The sequence below is a fragment of the Desmodus rotundus genome, chromosome X, assembly GCF_022682495.2.
Source record: "Desmodus rotundus isolate HL8 chromosome X, HLdesRot8A.1, whole genome shotgun sequence".
Classification (NCBI taxonomy): domain Eukaryota; kingdom Metazoa; phylum Chordata; class Mammalia; order Chiroptera; family Phyllostomidae; genus Desmodus; species Desmodus rotundus.
The window spans coordinates 90,743,562-90,765,875 of NC_071400.1; the positions used below are offsets into that span (position 1 = coordinate 90,743,562).

The 22,314-nt window shown below is 43.1% G+C and overlaps 1 protein-coding gene across 5 annotated transcripts in view; it reads left to right on the forward strand.

Moving 5' to 3' along the window:
• Window positions 1–22,314, forward strand: part of SH3KBP1 (SH3 domain containing kinase binding protein 1) — a 311,830-nt gene that overhangs the window by 272,574 nt on the left and 16,942 nt on the right. For all 5 annotated transcript variants that reach the window (XM_053917427.1, XM_053917429.1, XM_053917430.1 and 2 more), the window contains one exon: window positions 6,003–6,088. In XM_053917427.1, the coding sequence (XP_053773402.1) occupies window positions 6,003–6,088 (86 nt within the window). The remainder of the gene's footprint in view (window positions 1–6,002; window positions 6,089–22,314) is intronic.

Sequence of the window (22,314 nt, forward strand, 5' to 3'; positions counted from 1 at the left end):
AGCTTTGAGAAGTGGCTAAGACCTTGGGTTCTGGAGTCAAAGTTAGGTTCAAATCCAGACCCCACTACTCTTTTTATAACTTTTTGTCAGTAAGCGACTTAATCTTACTGAGCCTTGGTTTCCTGGTCTGTATAATGGAAAGAAAGGCATCATAGGTAAGGTTCTCCAAGAAGATGACTCTGAGGCAGCATTTAGTATGCAAGATCTGTTTTAGGGCTCAGTGCACACAGAAGGAAGAAGGAAGTAGCCTTGGAGAGAGGGAGACATCAGGTTGCGATACTGGCTCTCCAAAGCCTTGGTCAACTCCACAGGGAGCTTTGAGGCAAAAATGGTCCCTCCAAGTTGTCCTGTGTTGGACTGAAATGGCCAAGACTTTTATAGCATGGGTTGTAGTCCATCCTGGAAAGGGTGTGCCTCAGTTGAGGAGGCTCTCTGCAGCTGGGGCAGTCCCTGGAGGGGCGAACAGCCCTCACAGGAGCAGGGACACCCAACCATTCACTGAAGGAGGCTCTGGGCAGTACGGCTCTGTGTCCACAAGGCAGAGTAGATACTTCAAGGGGTGGCTGTAATGACTGCATAATGTATAAAAGGGGCAAGCCTCATGCCCGGCCTGTGGTAAGCCATCACTTATCAGTTGCTGCTTTTATTTCTGTGGGATTGTGGGTTCCACTTCATCCTACTGGGTGTTCTGGGGCTAGTCAACTCACTCTGTGATTTAAGTCCCATCTAGTAAAGCAAGGAGACTCTCAGCTGCTGGTTACCTATCTAACTCCTGTTTTTTAAGTGCCCATAACCAAAACAGCTGAGAAAAATACAAGAAAATGATGTTATTTTGATTTAAAAATCAGAAAAGTGTAAGGGCAGCCTCGTTCTGATATCTTTGGACATATGGTGATAAGCCTGCTGTCTTGTGTTTTCTCCTTTTAACAGCTGTGGGCAGGAAACTCACGGTACAAAAACCCTCGTAGGAGCTAGTAAATTACAAAAGGATGGGCTTTTTCCTCTTTGTTGAATTTAGTGACATCCTTCTTGGCAAAATGGTACCCGTGTGGTGGGCAGACTGGAGGAGAGCAGGGACTATTGACAGCCGCAGCCTCATTGGGTGGCAGCTGCTCCAAACACGTGCTTTGGAGAATTTCACAAATTCTGGTATTTTTTAGAACTGAAATTCATTAGCATTGTTGTAAGAGTCTATAAGGACAGTGAAAGGCATTTACAAATAGGCTTTGTAAAAGGCTTCCACACCCACAGTCTGAACACTGTCAAAACACCAGCTGCAGCTTCCCTACTTGGAAGGATCAGACCTTTTTTAAAACTGCACCTACTGTTTTTTCAAAATAGGCTTGCTTCTGGCCCTGTATAGAAGGTAATTTCAGCTGAAAGCCTGCGTCTGGCTCTTGGCATGAGGGGTCAAGACTCAGTAGAGAGAAGGGGGATCCTAATCTCCTTCCTACCAGAATGTGGCCTGCACTTTGGAATCTGGGGAGGGGTCACTCAGGGATGGTACTGCCTGTTTCTTTAGGGTGGGCCCTCATGACCTGGGCCTCGCAGTCGAGGATTTGAAACTGTACACACGCCCCAGGTGAGTTCCAAGTGTGGTCACAGGCGATCACGGGGAGATTCTTAAAGGAGAGCTTGTAGCAAGGGGCAGGCAATCTCACCTTTGCCCTGGATGATACTGTTGGGGAGAAAGGAAAAAGAGCAGAAGCTGCATGAATTGTATAGTCTCTAGTATTAAAGTGAACTTCAAAAGGAAGGAAAAATATACCTATAGTCTTATTTTAGAGACAACTATTAACATTTTGGGCTGTTTCTTTCCCATCTTTTTCCTATGTATGATTTGGTTTGTTTCATTGGTTTTACATAGGTGTATGGTCATACTGAATATCACAAAACTTTGTCTTTTGGGAAAAATGCATTTATTGTACAAATATGTAATATACTCCCATTTCACAAAAAAGGAAAATGTTTATTAATTCCACCAGTGTTTTTGAGCCCCTGCCATGTACCAGGCGCTGAACTGGATGCTAGAAATTACCTATCAGACTTGCCCAGGAATAACCACTAAATATTTTTCCAGTCTTTAAAATTAATTCCTCTTGCCACTCTACCAAGGTACAGTGGTACCGTGGTACCGTGGTACTCCATTCCAGAACTCAGGACAAGTGTCGAAACCGATGAATACTGAACGATGAAGCATTTCTCTTGTGGGGCATCATGACTCTTACAAGTTCTAGCAAGTGCAATGAGTCCCGAGCAAGTGCCAAGTGTGAAACATGTTTTCCTTGTCAAAATTTGACGAGTACAGGGTTTGATAAGTTCTGAAGGCAATGAGTACCGAGCTATGACTGTGTATCAGAAGTGCACATGGGTATATGTGCATTGAGGCACAAGTCATTTTACGCTTGCCTTTGTTCCCTGACATGATAACATCATAAGAATTTATCCTGTTTTCATAAACTGTTTATGAATATTATTTCAATGGCTATGTAAAAGCCTGCCAAATACCATAGGTTATTCTACTTTTCCCCTATTTATGAAAGGTTCCAGTTCTTTTCACTTTTTCTATATTGCATATCGCACTGTGATAAACATATTGACCTGTAAAACCCATTTGGGTGTTTTAGACTATTTCTTTCGCATATACTCCCAGAACTGGTCCACAGCAGATGAACATTTCAAATGCTATTGATATACATCCTATTCTTTAAAATTATTTCTTTTTACCCTGCACTGTTCCCCAAAGGCTTTGAGGTAAATTTTAAAAATAAGTAGTTGAGAGTGACAATAAATGGGATATAAGGATAGAAAAGTAATATACCCCAAGATAGGATGAGCCCAGTGCAGATACGCAGGTTCAGTTCCAGACCACAGCAATAAGTGAGTCACACAAATCTTTTTGGTTTTCCAGTGCACATACAACTTATGTTTATACTCTGCTGTGGTCTTTTAACTGTGCAATAGCATTAAGTCTAAAAAAACAATGTACATATCTTAGTTTAAAAATACTTTAGTCCTGGAAGATGTGGCTCTGTTGGTTGGAGTATCATCCTGTAAACTGAAAGGTCGAAGGTACAATTCCTGCAGGTCAGGGCACATACCTAGATTCAGTCCCCAGTTGGGGTGTGTAGAGGTGGTAACCAATCAGTGTTCCTCTCTCTCTCTCTCTCTGTCTTCCCCTCCTCTCCCTCTCTCTTCCCGGCCCCCTTCCTTCCTTCCTTCCTCCCTCTGTCCCTTCCTCTCTCTATGGAATCAATAAATATATCCTCAGGTGACAATTAAAAAAATACTTTATTGCTAAAAAAAGCTAACCACCATCTGAGCCTGTTGGAAACACGGCGCTAATGTAGGTAATGCGGGGTTGCCGCAAACCTTCAATTTGTGGGAGGAAAATAAAGCAATATCTGTAAAGTACAATAAAGCAAAGCAACATAAAATGAGGTATGCCTGTAATGTATAGTAGGGTTTCTACAGTCTCTCAAGATAGGCTCACATTTGACTGGAAGCTTCCAGCTGTCAAATCAAAGAGGGAAATGGCAGCTCCATGATTCACAGTTACCAAAATGGACAAATAAACCACATGTTCTGAAGCAGCCAGCTTGTTCTGCAATATAGGTGCTTAACTGCTGTGCAAAGCTCCTTCTCCCCACCAACACCCCACTGATTTCCCCCCAGCTGCCCACCCTGGTGTCACCTCAGACCATCCTCCCCTTAGGCCAGAGAGAGAGAGAGAGAGAGAGAGAGAGAGAGAAAAGCAGCCCAGTGGAATTAACTGGACTTTCATTTTGTGGGTGACCTGTCTCCCTGGACAGAATGTGTGTTCTTATAACTTGTTGGTCCTTGGTGTGTGCCGGAAAGGACAGAACTGTCTGGCTGTGAGTACAACTTGAGTTCAGTCAGTCATTCTGGAGGGGGACAGCACCAAATCATTTGGGCTTCATGGATACCAAACAATAATATTAAGTGCCCTGAAGACTTTTATAAAAATGAAAATGTTTTCCTGCTAATAATACTTCATTTCTAAAACATTTAATTCCAAAAGTTACATTCAAATGAATAGACATTTTGAATAAATGTTTTCAAATAAATTTCTTCAATCCTACCATTCCTGTTGGCCTGGGGTCTCTCTGAGGGAGTGTGCGCTGTGGGGCCTGAGCTTCAGTAGCTTGGGGATGGAGAGGGAATCTGTTAGGGAATCCTGGCCTAGGAGGCCCCCCTGCACTTTACAGGGTTGGGGTGAGGTGGGAAATAAAGCCTCTACTGTGAAGTTCAAGCTGGTTCCCCTTTCCAAGTACAATAGTTCACGTATTCCTTCAACTTTGATTTCAGCAAAACTCTGAAAAGTCCACCAAATCTCATAAGGCACACACAGTCTTCGAGCTGTATTTTTTCTCTTAGTGAAAGCCAAACTGCTTGGCTCAGCCCTGATTCCCCGGGGTTCTCACCTCTGCTCGTGTCACCCTCATGCTGAGGGTGCTTGAGATTATGCTTGATGTTAAGAGTCAGTTTTATTCGTCTGGGAACTGACAGGGGCTTACTTTCTTTCATTGGGTATTCTCCGCCATCACAGGATATGCATGTCACATCAAATGCTACCACCACCACCCCTCTTGAATGAAGAAACCCAGGGATCGGCCCTGTCAACTCCCTCCCTTACCTCCAGGTTATAAGTCTCCTTCTTCAGTTTCCCTCCATCTCCCATTACCTCCAGGACAACCTGGCCCCTGGGGACCTCAGCCCAGCATTCTGGCCTTTCTCCTCTCACTTCTCTCTGGGGACCTCAGGCTTTAGCCTTGGGACCCTTGGCCACTCTGGGTCCTTGCTCAATCATGTGTCTTACTGATACGTCCTCTCTCCTTTTTCCTCCAAAGCCCAACTGTAACGCCACCTCCTCCACATGCTCTGCACTGCCATACGTAGCCCTTGCACCGTCCCGTTCCTCCCTACAGGACTGTGATATGCCTGTATCTTATGCAACCCGTGCCATGTGGACTTGTAGTTGTCTGCCTGTCTCTTTGTCCCATTTAAACCATGAGCCTCTCCAGAGTAGCTACCACCTGGCTTGGCTGTCTCAATACCCCCAACTTCTGCTCATTGTGTGGTTTGGCCCCCTGCCATGGTGATTGCCAGAAGCCATGAAATGGACTATTTCTGTTGCTTTCTGGGAACAACTGCTTCACTTCACCCTCTCATTTTATAGGCAACGTTTTTTTCCGCCTGTTTCACTGCCATCATAGACCTTGGATAATCTCGTTTGGGACTCACCCCCTCCCCACCCAAAGGGGCCCAAAGAGCTGCCCTTTTGGAGGAATTTGGAGGAACCTTCTGCTCGTGCATCAGTGGGATGTTTCTCTCATCATCTTGGAGGCTCATTCCTGTCCCCAAGGGCTGCTCCTCACCCCAATACAGAGGGAAGTCGCGCGTGTCCTGATGGGCATGGGGGCACCCGCCCAAGAGCTGTCTAATTTTACAGGCCTATGCCCCAGCGCCAGCTTTCAGGCTGCCAGATCTCAACTCGACACCTTGTGCCTGTCAACAACCTGGCTGATGCCTCAGCTCCAGGCCAAAAAACCTTTTTCTCAAGGTTAAAAGTAGTTGACCTTTGACAAGCTGCATTGGCTACATTCCTTGTTCCTTAAAAGGGAAGCTCCCAGTTACTGTTTGCTGGTGCTTATTTGGCCATGAGGCGGGAGCAGGGCCTACGTTGTACCCTGTGTACCAGCAGGAGTTTGTGGCTAAAGGTGCATTGCTGAACAGTCGTTATTAAAATAGCCATCTTTGAAAATGTGTGCCAGAGAGGGGGGTATCCAGTCTGTCGGCCGCTTTGCACCAAGGCCCCTGTGGCTGGAGAACTCCTTGGTTCCCACTGGCTTCTTCACAGGCAACAGTGCCACCTGTCCCACACACAGCACACTCCTTAACTTGTGTGCAACAAGAAAGCTAAGAAAATGACAAGGACATGCACCCATTACTAAATGCCTGGACTTGTGTTTTTAATATAGGGGTGACAGTCCAAAGATTGACTTGGTGGGCAGTTCGCTATCCGGCATCCTGGACAAGGATCTCTCGGACCGCAGCAATGACATTGGTGAGTAAGAGAGCATGTTTGCTTCTCTTTGCACAGTTTTCAAGGAACTGCAGAGCTCAGTTTTCCCCTTGAAGAAACCTGATGAGAACTAACACAGCCATTTAAATGCAAGGCTGACAGTCCTCCTTGGTTTTAGGTGTTGCAGTTTTCTAAACCAGGGAAGCAGTGGTGGTTCCCACATTACAACACAGTGCCTGGGATTTTTACTCTCCCTGGCCGAAGACATTCCTTGCAAGGTCCAATGAAAAGAAATGATGAATAAACCTTTTTGTAAAAGTGGGCATTAGCATTTATATTTATATTTTCCAGTGATTTATGTTTTTAATGTAATGAGGTGAATGGGTGAAAATGCAGAATAGCAGAGTTCATTGTAAATGCAGCACTAAGTGTTTTGACTTTGAGTTTAAAATGAGCTTTGATATAATAATTGCCACTTAGTTCAGAACACGAGTGAATTTTCCCAAGGTCAAGATGATACCACCATGTGATATATGGGAAGGTAGCTAAAGTCTCTGTGAGTAAAAAAGTTGGAGGGTCTTTTGAGGATATGCATGGGTGGCTTTGAGGTCACATGTCTGCTGGTTGAGACCACTGTCAGTCTCACTTGGGTGATAGCCCTTTTAAGAAGACAGCCCTTTTAAGGACTTTTTTTTTAAAAGCTGTATAGCTTCCATTTGTACCTATCACAGTCATAAGTCATAAGTTAGCACTCTCTCATTATCTACATAAGAGAGAGGGCTGCATTTTGGAATTTGCCTTCTTTAAATCAAAATTTTTATTTTGGAATTAGAGATTTCATACATCGTCGTAAGAACTAATGCCGAGAGATCCACAGACCCTGGATCTGGTTTCCACCACTGGTAGCATCTTATGAAATTGCAGTGCAAGATCACAACCAGGGTACTGATGTTGATACAGTCCACCAGGTGCCCCAGTTTTACAAGTACTGTACTTGTGTCTGTTTAGTCCCACGTAATTTTGTCACATGTGTGGGTTTGTGTATCCACCATCACAGGCAAGATACAGAACATTCCATCACCACCAGGATCCCTCTGTTGCCTTTTATAACCACACCCACCTCCCGCCTGCCCCCTCCTCTTCCCTAACCTCTGGCAGCCACTATCAGGGATTGATGGGACGTGGAATATTTCTAGCATCCTTTGCTTTGGCTGCTCAATTTAGAAACAAATGTCTGACAGTTGGCAGGTCTTATAAGAGTGCCTAACATGAACATTCTCGTCACCTGGAGTTACTCCCCTTCTTGAGGTGTCAGTTTTCTTCTGGACCTGCTAATACAGTTGCCTCTTTGCAACTGCTGACCTGCAGTCTCGGACCTGATCTTGTGAAGGCTTTAGGGCTAGGATGTGTCATTGTGACTGTAAACACCAAAAGTGCTTGTCTTGTTTCCCGAAACTGTTCTGTATCCTCAGTCAGCTTTTGAGAAGCCCAGTCAGGAAGTATGACCAAGGGCTCTGAGAACTTGGGCTGACACAATAATAATAGAAATGCTGGGCTACTGTAGCATTTGACCTGGTTAAAGGGCAGGGCAGAGCAGAACAGTGAATGAGAAGGAATCATCAGAATGAGCCTGATTAAGTTCTTGTTCTACCATTGCAGTTTTAATATTCAGGCCCCATTTCTAGGCAGGGTGGCTGGTGGGCAAAGTGCTGCTGAAGGTAATGTGTGTGGGCCTCTCACAAGAAGGAAGGTGTTCTCCCCTCTCCAGAATACACAGAGCTATGCCTGGCTTTTGAAGAACATTAGCCCTTGACTTTTTTTTCTTTTGGGTCTGCAGATGAGGACGGTAGATACTGCCAATATATGAATTTCATGTTTTTCACTCTGATAAGCTAGTTTCAAAATGTCGGGGGCATTCATGGAGGGGATTAGTCTATGGAAGCTTTTCATACTGTGGAAACTAAGCACCAGCTGTATGTATCTGGGAGCCCAAAAAGAGATGCTGAGGTTTACTTTGCTCTTGTTTTGACAAGAAGGCATTAATACCAGAACACTAATTCCTCAGGCTAATAATTTAATATATATGTTATTTGCATTGTGAGAAATGATGATTGGCAGTTATGAAATCAACCACTACCTACTTGAGTACCTACTACTCAAGTGCAAGGTTGAATGGCTACCAAGGCCCTTACACACAGGCCCTGCCTCCCGAAGGTCTTTGAGTCTCTTTGTGCCCCTAAGACAGCAAATGAAAAGTGAAGTGACACTGAAAGTCTGTCTAAAGGATGACTGAGTCAGAATCGGAGATGCTCCTTGGCACCCAGGGTGTGAGGACAGGCTCAGTGAAGCAGGACAGACTTACCTGAATCTGGAATTTGGAGTTGCATAGGTGGAGGCAGAGATGGGCAGAGAAGTCACCTGGGCACTGCTGAGACCGAGAATAGATCAGTCTGGCTGCCATAGAGGGCTTGTGCTAGCACGGAGGAGCAGGAGGGAGGGGGCTGCAAATGGAAGTTGGGACTAGACTGAGTTTGAGAGGGATGGGTTTGTAACTGATTCTGCAGGCCGTGGGAGCCGGGGATGGTTGACACTGAAGTGACATGATCAGACCTAAAAATTCAGATATCCCTGATGGAGTTTTGTGGGACAAATGAGGTGAAGGAAAGATGGGTGTCAGGAGTCAGGTTATTTGATAGTTCCAGTGAGAGGAAGTGAGAGAGAGCCAGAATTAAACTGCTCACACAAGGATTGTGAAAGAAGGGATAGATGCGGAAGCAGTAATGCGAGAGCATTATGGCTAGGCCTTAGTAACAGATTGGATTTGGGAGTGGGGAGGAGGAGAGAATGATTTGTTAGCTGTGAGGTTTTAGGGTTGGGTGCCTGGGGAAAAAAATGACCTGAGTTGAAATAAGCATGTCTGGAGGAAGAATTGGTTTTGAGGAAAACATGATGAATTCATTTAAGCATGTTGAGTTTGACCTTTGGTCAAACATCCCTTGTCACTGCTGGATGAAGGTTAAAGGTGGGAGGCTGAGGCCGGGGAGGCTGGTGGGGATAGCAGGTAGAGATTAGGACCTTCTGTGACACAAGAATGCAGGGTTGGCGTCTGTGCACCTGGGTTGGTGCGCTGCGGATTCTGCTGCTTCCTAGCTGAGTGACCTTCCATAATCTACAGAGACTCTCTCAGCTTCAGCTTCTTTATCTGTAAAGAATAATAAATCTCTGCCAATTTCCTCATCTTGTCTTCCAAAATTATGTAAAGTTACTTGGGCTGCAAAAAGATAAACATGCTTATTTCTAATGTTGTTTATATAGAAGTGATAAAATATCAACAAGCAAAATAAAATCCTTACCATGAGAACAAAGAACCTAGAGCTGAAGATCAAATCCTGCCGAAAGTCCACATGTAAGGGAAAAGTGGGATCTTGCAGCATCACAGGGGCCAAGGGAAGGGAGGGTTTTAAGCAAAATGTCTTTAGGCCCAAATGCAGAAATGCTCTCAAGGAGAATAGGAGAATTCAAGGAGAATTGCAGAGGGGCTGGCTCTCTTGAGGGCTGCTTTTGTATCTCCGCTTTTGTGGCATGTGTTTATTGCTTTGAATCAAGAGGGAAATTGTTTGTACCAGAATGTTTTGTTAGTGCTTCAGACGATCAAAGCTGTCCAAATGTGGGCTGCGGTGAATAGCAGAACACAGTCCTGAAAGCCATTAGCAACGATCAGTGTTAGCTATAAATAAATGCGTTTCCTCTTAATAAGGCTATAATTTTAAATTATTGTGATATTAAATTAGAGAACATGGCTTTTTCAGATCTCATGTGGGCAGCTATCAGCATCTGTCAGCCCTCGATAATTTAGAATGAAATCAGTTGATCCCAAACTAAGTTGTTGATGTCAGTTTGAGATATTGTTTGTATCAAACTACGCAGCCATATTTCAAGAAACATAATAGAAAAAACATGGATGAGCTCCAACACAGGCCTGCGCATTAATAGAAGTGAAAATTAAATTGTCCAGTTTTCTCTTGCTGACGGAAGACTCTTGTGTTCCGATTGAATGGGAGATTATAGGCCGCGAAGTCAAGTGCCATAACATTTACTTTTATTATGCCATATATTGTAGTTCCCACAGCATAGCGGGATTTGTTACACTTCAATACTACAGAGATTTCCCGTTTCTTTCCCTCTAAAGCACATGGCAGTGCGCCTCAAGGTGGGGAGCAGCCTGGGAACTAAGCCATCTAGTTTCAACTAATTGACTTAGAAAAAGCTTTTCTCCTTCAGCTTCAGTTGTTTGCCTTCTTTGTTTTAACTGTTGTTTTTTTTCCTCCATCAAAGTGTTCCCACTTCCCTCTCTTTACATGGATACCACCCCCTCTTTACTTGAGGAAGCTGAGGATTTTCCCTCCATCTTCCCCCCTCTCCCCCGCCCCCTACAGACCTTCACTTCACGTGGTACTCAGTTTGGGACCAAGTGTCACTAGCTTTAAAGTCAATGGACTCAGGACGTGGACCTGGTTTGAAAGCTATGAAGACGAACTTCAACTTGTCCTCAGTCTCTCACAGATGCCTCTAGGCCTATTCATTTGGACCAGGAAATGCAAAAGCACTTCCCTACCCCCTGAGAATGCTATTAAGAGCCAATTGATTTGGGGTGCTGGAAAGGTTCTAAAACCAGATTGTGGCAATGGTTGCACAATTCTGTAAATTTCCTAAAAGTGACTAAGTTGTATTCTTAAAATGGGTGAACTTTATGGTATATAAATTATACCTCAATAAAGCTGTTAAAATGGGAAAAAAAGAGCTAGTTGAAATTCTCTTAGCACTCACTTTGAGGTCTCAATGTCAAAAAAGATGCATATACACAACTAATTTATAAGTATGGGGTTAGAAGTGCCCCTTTGCCTCCCTTTATAAAATAGTTGTGTTTATTTAGACAAATAGCCAATATATTGGTGTTTCTGAGTTGTCTATCAACCAGTCTTTTATAAATAGCATTATGTTTTAGATGTGTTAGGAAAGCTGCCTAAAAGCTTGTGGAGGAATCCTTTTGTAATGCAAATAATTCCCTTAAATTGTTAAATAAGGATAATTGTTTTACAGAGTTTTTAATTACTATTATTGATTTTAGAGAGTAAGGGGGAGAGAGAAACATCCATTTGTTGTCCCACTTATTTATGCATTCATTGGTTGATTATTTTTTTATCGTTGACACTATGACAAGATGTCCCCCATTTCCCCCCCATACTCCCCTGCAGCCAGCACCGCCCCCCTCCGGCCTCCACCACATTGTTATCTGTGTCCATGGCTACGCATCGACACTGCAACCTTGGCGTATCAAGACGACACTCTAACCAAGTGAGCTACCTGGCCAGGGCTACAAAGTTTTCTTAAATTGAGGCCCAGCTGGATATTGATAAGTACGATTACAGCTGTGATTATACAATATTTACAAAGTGTTTGGAGGGTTTAGGAGTATTTTTGAAGAATATTTGGAGGTAGAACATGTCTTTATAATCTGGATTCCTCTTTCAGGTACAATTTGCAGATAGCTGCTTCTGAAGAATGTAGCCATGTGTGTAATGTCCTAGTGTGAGAACCATTTCTCCAGTACAATTACAGGCACGTACTCCCTTTCTTCATCTGCCTTCTGCCTCCTGAGGTTACAGTGGGTAAATTAATAACAGCTGGAGGAGAAGGAAAAAAGGAACTCACAGTGACTGGGGTGCCACCTAGACATCTCATAGCTTTTGTGTATTTCTCATAATCACCAGACCTATAAAGGAGGTGTAGTGACTCTCATTTTTATAGGGAAGGGACAGGGGATAAAGAAAGCCAGGTAACTTGGGCAAGGTTCCCTGGCTAGTGAGTAGCAGGGTCGGAGTCAAGCCCAGGTCTCCCTGACCCATGGGCCCAGATATTTCAGTGCATGAGGTTGGTCTACATCAGTGCTTCTCCACCACTCCTCCCAGGGGATGTTTGCTGATGTCTGGAGATGTTTCCGGTTGTCACAATGCGAGGGTGATGATGGAAGTGAGGGGTGCTGCTGGCATCTAGTGGGTAGAGACCAGGGGTGCTGCTAAACATCCCACAGTGCACACGATAGCTCAGCAACAAAGACCAATCTGGCCACAATGGCAGTAGTGCTGAGGGTGAGAGAAGCCTGGCCAGTGTTGAGAATCTGATGGCAAACTGGGAACTGCTGGGCCAAGGACAGTGTCCCCTCGAGTGCAGCCTTGCGATCCTGATGTGACCCATCTCATTCCCTGAGAATCTGTGTAAAACACAATTTGAAAATGGTTTCAGAGCTTGTTGAAACTGATGGCTTTATGTACAAAAAAGTAAATATATTTGAAGTAATTAAACATCGACCAAGAAAGTCTCCATGACCTTTGAGAGAGTGCCCGTCCTTGGGCCTATGGAAAGTTACTTGCTCTAGAAAAAAATAGGATCTGAGTCTGATTTTCACATGGAAAGATAGTTATATTTGGTATTAGATACTCTCCCAACATTTAATATCCAGTGTTTAAATGAGTGTTAAATAAAAGGACAGTAAACATGAAATTTAATTAATGCTATATTATAAATTTGTGTTCTGTATACCAAAGCTTTTCAAAACGTATGTGAAGCCATTTAATAGTGACTATTGACAAAATTTTTATGACACCAAATCTCTATATAAACAAGTGTTTGAATTCTTTTTAAAAAATTTTTATTGTTATTCAGTTATAGTTGTATGACTTTTCTCCCCATCCCTCCACCCCACCCCAGCCGAACCAACCTCCCTCCCCCGCCTCCACCCTCCCCCTTGATTTTGTCCATGTGTCCTTTATAGTGGTTCCTGTAATCCCCTCTCCCCACTGTTAACTTATTTTGAAATTTCTGCCTTTAGTAAAAGAAATCTTTCTTGGGGTTCTCAGACAGATTTGGGGGGGACATTTAGATCCCTGGCTTTGAGCTACTGGCTTTTCTGTCCTTTTTTGTATTTTAAATTTCCCCTTTGGTCCTTGTAGCACTTTAGGTCAGTTGAGTGACTTCTCAGGTTTTATAGGATAACATATATGGTGTCCTGCTTGACTTCAAGAAGCCCCAGGAGTGACATTTGGAGTGTTCCAGATGGAGTGCTGGCTGACCATGTATGTAAGCGAGCTGTGCCTGTCAGCTCTCTCGGGGTGAGCCAGTCTGACATGAGAACTTTCATGCAAGGGCCATGGCTCACTCCTACAGACAGTGTGTCTTTACCAGTGACCTTCAGACATGGCCTTGGGGATCAGGAACGTGGCTGACATTACTCATGCAGAGAAGAGGAAGATGTGATTCTGTTATGTCAGGGTCAGGTCTGTGGATGAGGCTGTGAGCGGGGGGGGGGGGGGGGGGGGTAGGGGTGTGCGTACACATGCTGTTCTGCATCCTATTCAGGGACACAAGCCATGATCAAACTTAACTTTCTATCAGGACTATTTGAGAAGCAATATGCATTTCTCAAGCATGATGACAAAGAGCAAAAGAGATTGTGCTTACGGTCAAGTAAGTGCTTTATACCAATGAAGTGAAATAGGTTGAACTTTGATTGATTGGTCTTGGCTCCAGTTAATTCAGAAGAGGTTCTGTGCCTGGACGTCTCCCTGGAGTGCCTCGGCCCTGGTTCCCGACCTCTCACCTACAACCGTTAGGGCTCACAGCCTAGCTTTGTGCTCAATAAAAGAGCTCAAGCTGGCAACCAGCACTGGTTTCAAAATCATCTCACAGTCCTCGAGGAGATGGGCTGGTGGCAAGGCCTGTCCTCAGTACTTCCAAGACTCTGATCGCAGATGCAAACTGGGGGTGTCTCCTGACAGACCTTCACAGAAACATTGGTCCACACCAAAACCAAGGTGCTCACCTCTGTCTGCTCAACTCCCCGCAGGGCAGCCCTGGCGTTTGACAGTGCATCACATTGGCTGGGCTTGTACTCAGTTTCATGGGTTCCACACACATCTTTTGCCCCATCACATCCAATAAGTGCAAGAGCAACGAACATTCAAAGTGCCAGTAGGAAAAGTCTCGTGAATACTGTAGAGACACAGGTAGAGATGAAACAAATCAAAGGAAGTAGACGATGATAAATGCTGCATAACTTCATGGGAGTGTTTGGGGGTGTGAATTATTCTAAAACACAAACAGTGAACGGTGCCATGCTGCCTGAGCCACCTACAGCCATCAGCCTGCCCAGAGGAAAAGTAACTGACAGGAGAGAGGAACAGAGGGACATTCAGGTGTGTAGCAAAGCTCAGTTCAGACAGCCCTTGGCTTGCAGACATCCACAGTGCTCAGTAGTCATTTGCATTTGTGGTCTGGCTCAGGAGGTCACTGGTGTGCAGAGGAGGCATATCCTCTCCTGGGATTTTGGTCAGCTGCTTCTCTGTGGTCAGGGCCTCTGAATTCTCCCTTCAACCCAAAGGCTTGAGCATCTCTGCTTTTGCTACCTGCTGAGACCATTTATAGCTCTGAGAACATCATGCAGAGGGTTTAAGTAGTCTGTGCACAGCAAAGACACTTATATAGTAACCTTTCTGACATCCACAGTGTGCACAGCCGAGGCCTCTGATCTGGGAATGAATGTGGAGGCAAGAAGAAAACAGGTGACGTTCAGCTCTATTTGCACATGGTATTTATTTGGCCTGCAGTGCCCCCTCTGCCTACTGCCTGTGGCTCACGGATTGGCATGGCCCAGCTATGGCTTCCATTTGACTTGTAAATATCCAGAGGGATACACCATGTGCCAGAAAACCACGATCAAGTACCCCTTTGTGATACTACAAGCATTATAGACAAACTGCACTTTATTAAAGAGGAAAGCTGAGTTATCAAACTTCTTCTCTAGCCATAGGCTCTTGTTAAGGCGTAATCTAGAGGCCTTGGCCCTCTCAGCCTGTTGCCACCTTTGACTCAGTAAATAGGAGAAGTGATGAGCACTTGAGGAGTGAGGTTGGTGGAACCCATTAGAAGGTTATTAGATCTGGTGGTGACAACCTAAGGATGAGGTGTAAGGGAACAGGGAGTCCGGAGTAAGAGCCAGAAGAAACCTCTTTATTTAGTGTTGAGGTGACCTATAGTGATGCACTGTACTTCCACAGGCCTGAGTCCTCTCTCCCCGAGGTTGTTCATAATCTTTGGAATTTCACACATTCATTTAACAAACAATATACGCTTTAATGTGAGGGAGTGCTGATCTTTATTTCACTCATTAAGCACATTTAAAAAAAAACAAAACAAATGCCATCACCTGGTAGAAGGGATGTAATCTCCAAGTTTAAAAGTTGAACACATTTAGCTTACTGGGAGACTCATGATGTTGGCCTTCTTTTCCTCTTTATGACTGGTGATAAGTTTGTCATGGGCGCGCACCAGTTCTTCAGGGGGCATTTGAAAACCACAGGTTTGGTGCTTGTCTGCAGATATGAGGGTAGGGGGAGAGAAGAAGTGTGTGGGGGGGGGGGATGGCACCAACAAGAGCCTCCAGAGAGAGGTGGGTATTGAAGATCTGACAGATCTTACCACCCAGAAATGTACAATTAGCATATTAATTTTGTATAGAGATACAGTTGCTTGTAATTTTAAAAAATCATGTATGGAATGTCAGATATTTTTGTTGTTGTTGTTTCAGTATAGTTGTCTGCATTTTCCTCCCACCACTCCCTTCACCCCACCCCAGCGAGGGAGGTAGGGATGGCTGGGATTTTTAAGGGCACTTTAAATACTTTGTACCTCTGTTCTCTGCCTTCACCCTGGGCTTGAGAATGGGGCCCGCCAGCCCTTCTAGCATGTTGAGAGGCACCAGGCCCCCCCAAGGTGGTGAAATGGGCACTGGGCTTCAGACAGGCAATACCTCCTCAGGTTTTATACTCAGCATACATTTTGGCTTCTGTGTAATTGTGGATATTAGGGAGTTGTTTCACACATGCAGTAAAATTTTCTAAGTGTCAGACTGCTCCTCCTTTGTCTAAATGGAGTGCTGTTGACTAACATGGGAGGTCCTATGTGCCTTGTTCCCTAAAAGGAAATTGGCCCTCAGTCTGGTGGCACGTTGGCCATGGCCTCGCACCTCTTTCAGTTTTGGTTTTTCATCTTTAAACCAGGGGCTTGGAAAAAATGATCAAAGGGGCCCCGGTCAACCTCGCAGCCTTGTTTCTCTGAATCTGTTTCTTTTAGCTGAATTGTCTGGACGTTGAGAAAACTGCTCTCTCTCTGAATCCTCTTTTAGATGAAATAGCTTCTTCTTCTGTCTCTTTCCCTCAATTCCTTTAGTTCTGTTAGTTCTTTTAACCTAGAATTGATCGTTTGGCCCTTTCTAAGGTCGTATCTAGGCTTTCCTTGGCCTAAAAAGTTTTGCTTATAAAAGATTTGCTGGCTATATGCAAGCCTTAGTTATCAGCAAGTATGGGTATAATAGTTACAGCATAAATTTTTATAAAGTTTAAAAATTATTAATTCACCTTTAAAAAACTTGTTATAATTTTTTCACCCAGTTTTTTTTTACAGAGAAATGTAAAAGGGTAGGATGTTTGCCATCCTAAGTAAATTTGAGTTCCTTGGGCAAACCCTTATAGAGAGGCAGGATAATCCCATGGACCACCAAGGAAAAGGTGTGGCATACTGGGTAGACCATGGGTTCTTAGATAGGCATACTTGGATTTGAATACTAGCTCTGCAAGCTCTAGGATGAGTGGCTCTGAGATTCACTTTCATCTCTTATATGGCAGGGTTAGTAATACCCACCTACCTCAGAGAGTTGTTGTTAAATTGAGACATAATGATGTGATACGACTGACAAAATAGGTGCTTTCAGCCTGGTAGTTGGTATAGCTGCAGCTCAGATAGGGATAAGCACCAGGCATTGACCTTCATTCTTACTATGACTACTGTTATTGGAAATTAGGAAAGATTTTGAATACATAACAGAAATCAGCTAGAAATCAGATAGATTTTTTTTTCCTGTCTCACTGGGGGACATGCTTATTAATTTTATAGGGAGAGAGGGAGAGTGTGATGATCGGTTGCCTCTCATTCATGCCCCAACTGGAACTGAACCCACAACCTAGGTATGTGCCCTGAGTGGGAATTGAACTGACGACCCTCCGGTTCACAGGATGACACTCCAACTAACTGAGCCACACTGGCCACGGCATGTGTGTCTGAAACCAGTACTTTCATACATACTCTACTCAGTGGTGTCTTTATTTTAAAGAGTTTCTCCCACTCCCCCAATTATAAAGAGAATAGGTGCTTACTTTAAAAAAGTAAAAGAACACAAAGTTAAAAAGTACAGCCTCTCCCTTAGATAATCACTGTTAATTTGTTGTAGATACTTTTAGAAATCTTTCTACGATTGAATGGATGGATGGATTTTTTTTATGACCATGTTATACATACACTTCTGCTCCATTGCTGTTTTTTGTACTAAATAATGTAAGCTTAACATCTTTCCACATAAGTCACACAGATCAACCTTATACCTTTAAAGGCTACATAATATTCCATTGTATGATTCTGCCATGATAAATTCTCTAGGAATAATCGTGCAAAGAGCAACCTATGACAGGGATCTAAACCAGGCTACCTGTACTTTGAGGCCACAGAAAATTCTCAGACCACAAATGGTGCTCACCTTCTCGTGTGCTCTTTCTTCAAACTTATGTACTGAGAGCCCTGGTATTATACTGCTTCTCCTTTTTCCTACTCCCCTTTTCCAATTGCCCTCTCCCACTTTATATGGCACAGCCAATCTCTTGCCCGGTCCAGGGGTATAAAAATGCCTGGTGCAAACTAAGAGACAGTTCTAAGATTGGTGTTGAAATTGAGAAGCTGAGTGGACAAAAAAAATCCCTTTACAATCAGTTGGTTTCTAGTTCTTTGCTTCTGGCAAAACTGAAGAAGATCCCTACTGAGTTGTTCATTCATAGATTGTTAAAAATAGTTCTTGATGATGCTAGACCACTGTCTTGAGTTTTGGTATATAACTTGAAAGGAGTTCAAAGAATTGAGTGACATTGTGACAAAATTCTTTCCATTTCCATCTCCTATTTATGTGAACAAAGTTTCTTGGCACTTACAACTGTAAAATGAAAAATAGGAATAGATTGATGCCAACCCATGTCATTCTTATGCTAAGTAATAGTCATCCAATATGCATGAAATATCTGGGATGGAGGAACCCAATAAAATTCTTCCTTTTTATGCTTATAAATTATTATCAGAATGTGTGCTATGTGTGAATACGTATGTTTTGATCATTCACATACTAATAATAAATATAATGATAACCAATCCAGAAGAAAAAATAATTTTTATACTTAGAGTCTTACGATTTTAGGAAATAAAAAACCATAAATTTCTATTGATATGCATTGTATAGCATAAAACAATGATGATTAACAAAGAACAAAAATATACTAGATTAGACTAAAATTCAGCAGTGGGAGTATGATGGAATATGAATTCAAGGAGGGGAAAGAAATGATGCAGAATTTTCAACTGTTAAAAGGTTATTCATGAACTTTAAAAATTGGTGATGATGGTTGTTACATTGCTGTAATATTTAATGTATTTATGAGAGCAATATCATAGTTATATTTTAAGATAACAATATTTAGATTATGGAAAATTAAATCATTTGTTGCTAAAACTTACACAAAATTGTAGCTGTCAACCTAAGATGTGTGTGGGGGTACGTGGGTTTTCAGAATTATTTTAGAAGGTACACTGGCAAAACAGAAGACCACTGGCCTCATAAATATATCATTCTGCAGTTATATAAATATTTGTATGGGTTAATTTGTGAAAGTGGAATATCTGAAGGTGTACACCTTTATCTTTTACAATAGGTATTCCCAAATGGCATCTTAAAAAGGTAGTGCAGTTTACATTCCTGTGAATAATAGCATAACTACTACTTCCAATAAAAGAAATACATTATTTATTAAATCCCTTTGCATAGCAAATTTAAGCCTATAGTACACAGTTGTTAAAGGCGTGACGATATGAAAAGTTGCGTATCTCCCCTTGACATGGCTTATTATCCGTCCACATGAAGCATTTTACCTCTCCTCAATGCTAAACTTCAGGAAGGCAATGCCCCCTTCTGCTGATCTAAATTAGGTCCCCATGCTATCATTGTTAATTTAATCTTTTTACCTTTCTTTCATAGTAGCTAGCAGAATTTATAATTGTGTGTGTGTGTTTGTATGTCTCAGAAGGCTGGAAGTTCCATGGGGCAGGGACCATGGCTATTTTGTCCAGCCCTGTATCCCCCCATGGCTAGTGCAGAGACGGGCTCATAGTTCTCACTCAGTGGACCAAGCATGGATGAGAAGAAATTCCATGATGTAGGGTTGTGAGAGAGATCTTTGTTGCCACTAGCCACAAGTGATTGTTTAAATTGAATTTAATTTAAATAATAAGACTATACTTTCAGCGATCATTTCTATAGTTCATTAAATAATCACACTTATCCATAGTCCATGCACTCATTAGCCGCATGGGGCTAGTGGCTACCATATTGGATAGTGTAGCTATAGCAGGTTCTGATCATCACAGCAAGTTTTAATGGATAGTGCTGATTCAGAATGATTACTTTCATTCTCGAAGCTACTACTGTATGTCTGGCATGCAGTGGATACTTAATAAGTGTTTGATTAAGTGGATGAGCACATAAACTCCTTATCTCCCTCTCTTATTCTGTAATAGATTCCTCACTCTGAGCCCCATACTACTGCACAGGCTGCCACCAGGATGTTAAAGTGCAGATCTGAGTATGTTGCCTCACTGCTTGAAGTTCTTCCCAAATTCCCATGAAATCCCAGCACCTTAAGTTTCCATGTAAACATTACTTTGTACTGAATAGCACATCAGTCTCACTTAACTTGCCTAACTCCTTCTGTTTCTTATCAGAGATTTCCTTTAAAGAAGCCAGCCTCTTTTTTCAGTCCTTTCAAAACACATTTGAATAAAATAGGAAAAGGCAGTTTGTTATTAGAGCATACGGTGGTCTCTTCACCAAAGAAAATTACTTTTCCTAGTATCTTTTCCTGTTCTTGATGTAGAAACAAGTCTCAGAATTCACCATCGGCTGAATGAGAAGTAAGGTCAAGTGTTCCTGCTGTCTCTGTCCAATGCTGTGTGGTGGAAAGAACTCCACAGACATGAATCTGAATGTGGGTCTAGTCACCTCCTGGTAGTGACCTTGAGCAAGAGGTCTAACCTCTGACCTTCCCTGTCCCCCTTTATGGAATAGAGCAGCACCTACGGGGTATGGGTTTTGGGGAGGGTTACATGAGCAAGTATGTGTGAAGCATGGAGCATAGGGCGGCTGAACAGTAGCTCGGACCTGTTTACTCTCAGCAGCTTGTGTCTTGCAAATGTCACACCTGGATTGCAAATGGAAACTCAGCAGCTTATCTGCTATATCCTTACACATTTTGGAGGGTGTATTTTTCTGCAGAAGCTGATCATCGCTCAAATGAGAATTTTTCGGTTGGTGACTCAGCTAACGCAGGTGTTCATCTGACCCCAATAATGGGCCCCTCTGTAATCTGCACAGATGTTCCATGCTAATCACGTGATTTATGTGCAGGGTGAGATTTCCTCCCTACAACCCTGTGGGTTTAGGGTTTTCACATGTTAAGTCTTAATTTTTTTTAAAAGGTATGCTTTTTAAAATTAACATTTAGCTTTACTCTTAGATCTCTGTTTCCAAATCCCACAACTCCATCAATGATGTATGAAAACAAAATTCTACCTGTGTGACTTGAGTTTTCACATAATGTCTCATTTATAAAAGAATAACCCTCCAAAGCTGATAACTCAGATAATTCTTTTTTCTGGTGGATAAACTGAAGCCCAGAATGGTTGTTTGTTAATTTATTTGATAATCATTTATTGAACACTCACTTCCAGCCAGGAATGATGTTAGGCCTGGGACAAGCAAAGATAACAGCCATAGTATTCTCCCTGGCTCATGCAGGAGATAGGTAAGTCAACAAAGAATGTCAGTTCAGGGTGCTAAAGGCTGAGATTGTAGTGATGGGTCACTAGGGGAACACTCAGATGAGCCTTTAGGGTGCAGTCTAACTTATTGGGGAAGGCCCAAGCCAGGCCTTGATGGCCTCAGGAGAAGGGAGGGGAGGAAGTCATCTGAGGGACAGAGAAAGGTGGGCACCGGCCATACCATGAGCACCTTGGCCCTGCAAGGGCACTGGGCTTTCATGGGAACTTGGGAAGAACTTCAAGCAGCTAAGGGACATACTCAGATCTGTACTTTAACATCTCTGCAGACAGCCTGTGGAGTGGTATGGGCCCTAGAGTGAGGAATCTGTTACAGCAGTTCCAGGTGAGAAGTCCCACCACTTCAGTGACCCTTGACAGGGGCATGCAGGAGCAGGAATGGCTTCCAGAGGTACTAGGAGGCAGTGATGTTGACAGGCTTCAACTGAAAGAAACTTCCATTCCAGGGCTCTTTCTCGAATCCAGAGCAGTGAACCACAATGAATAAACAGAGCCATTTAAGAGCTGACAAATAGTTCCTGTGGTGACAGCTGGCTTATCTCAGACTTTTGACTCTTTCTCCTTTGTGTTTTCAATGGATGTGCTTTAGGTCACCTGTGGTCACTGGTATCATCCCTCCTATCTGTGGAAAATGAGCCCACATTTTCTAATTGAACTAAATAGGGTGTGACTGCAACTCATGGAAAACAGGCCATTCCATGTGGCATGAAGAGTCAGAAGCCTTTCCAAGCTGACTCTGTGTCCAACGTCAATTATCCCCGTACCGTCTGCAGAGGGCTCGTCTTCCAAGTATCACAAAAGCCAAAAACCTCTCTTCTTTATGAAACTGACTTTTAAAAAATACCCATCATTTGCCAGTTCAATAGTTTTGGATTGGCTCATGGGCATTAAAACTTTTTTTTTTTTTATTAAGAGGAAAAATTCCCAGCCAGGCTGAGAAAGCTCCTATCAAGTTTCAGCCTGATTCATTTCAAAGCCACCATGAAAATTGGGACATTTTCTTCGCACCACAATAGGTTAGTCATGGAAATTCTGCCTTAATCTCAGCTACCATGGCCACAGCCATGAAAGCCTTAGGTTACAGTACTGAAGAGTTTTCCCCTTCACTGTCAGAAATCACAAGTACACTACAGTTCAGGGTCTGAGGTTCCCTTTTTAACAAGTGACCTCATACTTGGTGTGTCTTTCTTTTTCTGGCAGTTTGGTCTAGTTGTTGTTTCAAAAAAGTG